This window comes from Monodelphis domestica, chromosome 1, assembly GCF_027887165.1.
Source record: "Monodelphis domestica isolate mMonDom1 chromosome 1, mMonDom1.pri, whole genome shotgun sequence".
Taxonomy (NCBI): domain Eukaryota; kingdom Metazoa; phylum Chordata; class Mammalia; order Didelphimorphia; family Didelphidae; genus Monodelphis; species Monodelphis domestica.
Window position 1 is genome coordinate 375,849,695 of NC_077227.1, and position 4,702 is coordinate 375,854,396.

The following is a 4,702-nucleotide window of genomic DNA, read 5'->3' on the forward strand; positions in this document are numbered from 1 at the left end:
CTTTCTCGCCGATGGGGACAAGAAGACCCTAAAAAGGAAAAAAGTGAACCAGTTTTTCAAAACAATGGTACGTACATGTCCAGATTGCTCTCATGGAGCAAAACCCCAAGAGTACTGAGAAAGAATCATTTAAAAAAGCAGTAAAAGAGAGGAAGAGACATATGTTTAAAGCCATACCTAGGGTGACAACATTGGAACCCAGGTGCTATCTTCCCTTCCTAACTCTGGCTAGAAATGAAATTCTCTACCTTGACCACATGAGGTCTCCTCTCACTTATAATTTCAGTGGAGCAGGTCAGCCTGGGATCACACCCCTACCCCCAATAATGCTCTTTGTCAGCAATATAAAAGGATGACAGTTCTGTGTTGAAACCATTAAAATGATAAAGATGGGTAGACATCACTAACTTTTGGAAATTAGCATCAAAGAAGAACATTGTTCCCCCACAGGACATAATTCCTAGTACCATTGTCAAAGACAAGGCAATAATAATGGCCTTCATAGGTTATCTATTCCAATACCTTAATTTTTACAGATGAGGTAATTAAGTCCCAGAAAGAGATTTGCCGAGCTTTGAATAGGGAGTTGTGCTAGGGCCCTGAAATTTAGAGGACGCTGGGAGTATTTGCAGTCCTTCAACCGTAAAGAAAGAAATTAACTTATCATCAAGTTATCAGAATATAATGAATTCATCAGAAATAGGAAACAATGAGTCCTTCTCTTCACTCCCTCCTTAACCTCAACTCTGAGTAAGTTTCTTCCTGTGCTGCTCCTACCCCTGTCCTCCAACCATTATTCTCATCAGGGATAGCTCTTGTAGCCTTCTGATGTCCTGGGCTCTCTTCCACCCCTGTGCCCACCCCACAAAAATATGTAGTGAGCTTTTTAAGTCATTTATCCTAGTGATAAAAACTGATAGTTATAGTTCTACCAGGGTCATTTAATTAGGGAGAAACTTGGACTTGAACCTAGGTCTTCTAACACCTACCATGGTACTTTTGTGGCTGCATCCCAAAAGTTCTGCAAGTGTTTCAGGTCCTTGGTTCTCAGAAGAGTGTCCTGTTAGATTAGATAAGGGGAGGTTTGGCCTGTGTGGTTGGAGAAGAATTAATGGGTGGCAGGGGTAGGGTACATATGGTCTGGCTACTACAACAATCTGTACTATCATTCTTTTGTGTTCTTCCTTTCTATAAAGTTGGCATCCAAGTCTTCTGAAGAAGGAAAACAATCTGGAGAACGTATCCCAGATAACCTCTCTACTGACCTCTGATACAGTGCCAATATAGTGGCAGGCCTGGTCCATTCTGACATCAACAGAAGAGGCCTTCCTGTGGAGGAGAAGGAAGAGTGAGATTCAGGATGTGGCATCTGAGCAAGAGGATGAGAGATCCCTCTCAACTCTGACCACATGAAGGGAGTGACTCACTACTAACAGTGGAGACTGGGGACTAAGTTCCACAATCACCATTGTCTCCTGGGGGACAAAGAAGAGGTTCTGTCCCTCATTTATGGAATCACTCTTGGGACACATAGAGACATTTATTCTTTCTTCTGAAATACTCCAGCACTATTGCAGTTTTCAAGATATTATGGACAATATTTTTATAACACATTTTTTACAAAAGTTTTGAGTGGGCGGGTTTAGAATTATACTGTCTGTATTTTACAATTCCTAATGGCTAATACAATGAATCTTTTAAAATAATCTTTTTGAAAAAAATGATTGTACTTTTCATTCTAAACCTACCCTCCAGCCTCTTTAGAAATGTTCCTTTTCTCTATGCCATGTTTCTTTTCCTTACTGACAATAAAAGTGACTCCATGACTTAGAGTCAGGAATCACTTGACTGTTATCATTGGTTTTCTGTCCTTGCCCCCTTCCAAACTAAGCATATTGTCTTTCCCCACTGAGGACCAGGAGTGAAGAAGACAAGAGCAGGAATTCCACTGGGCTTTAAAAGAGGAAACAGAATTGAGTTGGGTCATGCCTGAAGCCAGAGCCAGATGGAATCACAACAAAGGAAGCAAGCCTGTCCTTGGAAGACTCAAGCAGAAGTCAAATTCTCTATCATGTCATTATCTGTCACCCCTTGATAGTCTTCTCTCTAAAATCCTTTGGGAGGCAACTCCTGAGAAGAACAAGTTTACACAGATGTCTGTAACTAATAATCATTCTAAGGACTGTGAAAATAGGCACTTTAATTGGTGTCACAGGGTTTGGATTAGGGTCCCAGTTCTGTCCTTTGGCCTTATTCCCCTCATTTGTGAAATAAGGGATTGGACCAGACAATCTCTCAGGTCCCTTCAGGTTCAAAAAAAATCTCATAAAGATACTTTCATCAATGTAGGCCTTACAATGCAGATACCAACCCCACTATGCCTAGAAAACAGTCTCGAGGAGTTTCTTTGCCAAAAGTATTCATCTGAGATGAAAGGGACCTTAAAGGTCATTAGTTCTAACCCTTCCATTTTGTTCATGAGGCATCTAGGACCAGAGGGTTAACGATTTATCTAAGTCAACATAGGTATTGACAGAGGCAGGATCTGAACCCAGGTCCTCTGCTTCCAAAGCCAGTGGTCTTTCCAATGTATCACAATACATTAATTGGGAATCTTATGATGGTGGGCCACTCCATAGTTAGCTAGGCTAGATCTTGGTGAACAAACAGAATAGATATTCTCAAGGTTTTTTCTTGGTGTCTTTCCAGCTTCATGATGACCTACCAGAGCTTGTATTCAGTGGGATAGTCTTAAAAACCCATGACTACCTTCATTCATTGATGAGACGTTACTGATCCAAGAAGAAAAAAAGATGAGATAAAAAGGAATGATACAGTCAGTAAAATTTTAAGATGCTTGAAATCCTTACTACTGGATGTCTTGCTCCTGGTCATAAAGGTCTGACCTTCTAAGATTGGGAAAAAAAAAACCCCACAGGATGTTCCAGCTCTTCTAATCCAATAGTCAGAGAACTGAATGGCAGACCAGAGTTGGCTTTTTGCAGTGGTCTCTGTTTAGTCTATTGAGTTGCAAAAAAAGGAAACTCAGTTGACTCATTAGCTAAGGATAAGGAATGAAGGGGGCACTAAGGGCAATGAAAAGCAAAGAGTTTTAAGGATAGTAAAGAAATTATATAGATCCAGGCAGCATCAGAGAACATATTGATCTCGACCCCAGAGGAGGTCACTCCTAATTAGTAGATTGAGGAAGGAATAGATTCTAGAAATCTAGGGATCCATTTGGATGCAAACTGGTAATAGTGCAAAGGAATGGGGCAGCATGCCATCACCCCCAGGATACTAGATAATAGCAGAGACCACTGGGATAAAACTAACTGTCCAGAAATTTGAGTACCTTGAGGAAGGTCTTTCTAATTCAGGGGCTCTTACCTTGAGAACTGTGAACTTCAAAAAATATATATATTTTGAAAGCTATGTTTCAATATAATTGGTTTTCTTTGCAATATTGTGTATTTTATGTATTTGCAAACATTATTCTGTGAAGTGGATCCATAGGCTTTGCCAAATTGCCAAAGGGATCCATGACACAAAAATGTATCTGAACCCATGTCCTCAATCTTCCTTACCACCCAATCTCTCCCACAATTATCCCCATTTTCTCTTCTCTGCATTCTATGACACAGTTTAGTTATATGCCACCATTTAATCCATAGTCATGAAAGATAAGGATAAGATCAAGACTACTTCTTTCTCTCTCTTCTACTCCCCCCAAATCTTTAATAATTTCTTATAAAGGATTTTTGGCAACACAGTCTGTAGAGAAACAAAACACCCTTGATATCTTCACTATAATCAGAATGACAATGGTCTCATACATAATTGAGCCCTAAAAAAAAAGATCAAGACTCCTTCGTTACATACAAGGATTGTTACTAAAAAAAGAAAATATCACAAATCAGAGAGTTCCAAGACCATCATACCTGCCCATCCTATGGTATACCAGACAAATGGTCATGTAGCATTTGCTCAAAGAATTCTCATAGGGAGAAATCCATTACCTACCAATCCTTTTGAATAGTTCTAACCACTGGGTTTGAAGTTTTTTAGTTTAGTTTTTGTTATTATTCTTGCTGTTGTTTTAATCAATTTCCACTGGTTTTTAATGCTAGTTGCATCCTCTATGGCCAAGTAGAGCTAGTCCAGTATTTCTTTCACTAATTTTTAGCACAATGGCTAGCCAGACTGGGGTCATAGGATTTGGTGACTATTGCCACAACCCATCTTTTACTTGCCTCCTCTGTTTACCCTGGCTTCATTGCTCGAGGGGTAAGTGGGTAGGGGTTTCCTTGCCTCCCCCAAAAGGGAACTAGCTTCTCATTGCTTCAATCTCACCCTTACCACATCTCTTTAAAGGAGCTATTTTTTGGCTCTAGTCAGAGGGGTTCTCCCCAGCAGAGAGAAAGGAAGTATAAAGTGGCTGGAGTATAGATAGGAATCAGGTACAAATTAAATTGTTTTTTTTTAATTTCCAAACAAAAAGAGGAAGATAAAGCAATAAAGAAGATACAAACAGGAGGCAAGTCCATCTCAGGCATAGACAGACTTGCCTATGAGGCCATGAACTCACAGGACAGGACATGGTAGGGAAGGGCTTCCTCTAACAACCCTCCAATTTTCCAGAGCTCAAAATCATCTTAAAACTTCTAGACCAACAGAAGGAGAGTCCTGAGGGGGTAGGAGT

At 40.1% G+C, this 4,702-nt stretch overlaps 1 protein-coding gene across 1 annotated transcript in view; it reads left to right on the forward strand.

The window, feature by feature from the left end:
- DOCK2 (dedicator of cytokinesis 2) overlaps positions 1–1,854 on the forward strand; it is a 559,513-nt gene extending 557,659 nt beyond the window's left edge. The window contains exons 51-52 of the mRNA XM_056811565.1: positions 1–67; positions 1,197–1,854. The exon at positions 1–67 is cut by the window's left edge and continues 73 nt beyond it. Coding sequence (XP_056667543.1) covers positions 1–67; positions 1,197–1,271 — 142 coding nt within the window. The 3' untranslated portion in view covers positions 1,272–1,854. The remainder of the gene's footprint in view (positions 68–1,196) is intronic.
- The last annotated feature ends 2,848 nt before the right edge of the window (positions 1,855–4,702 follow it).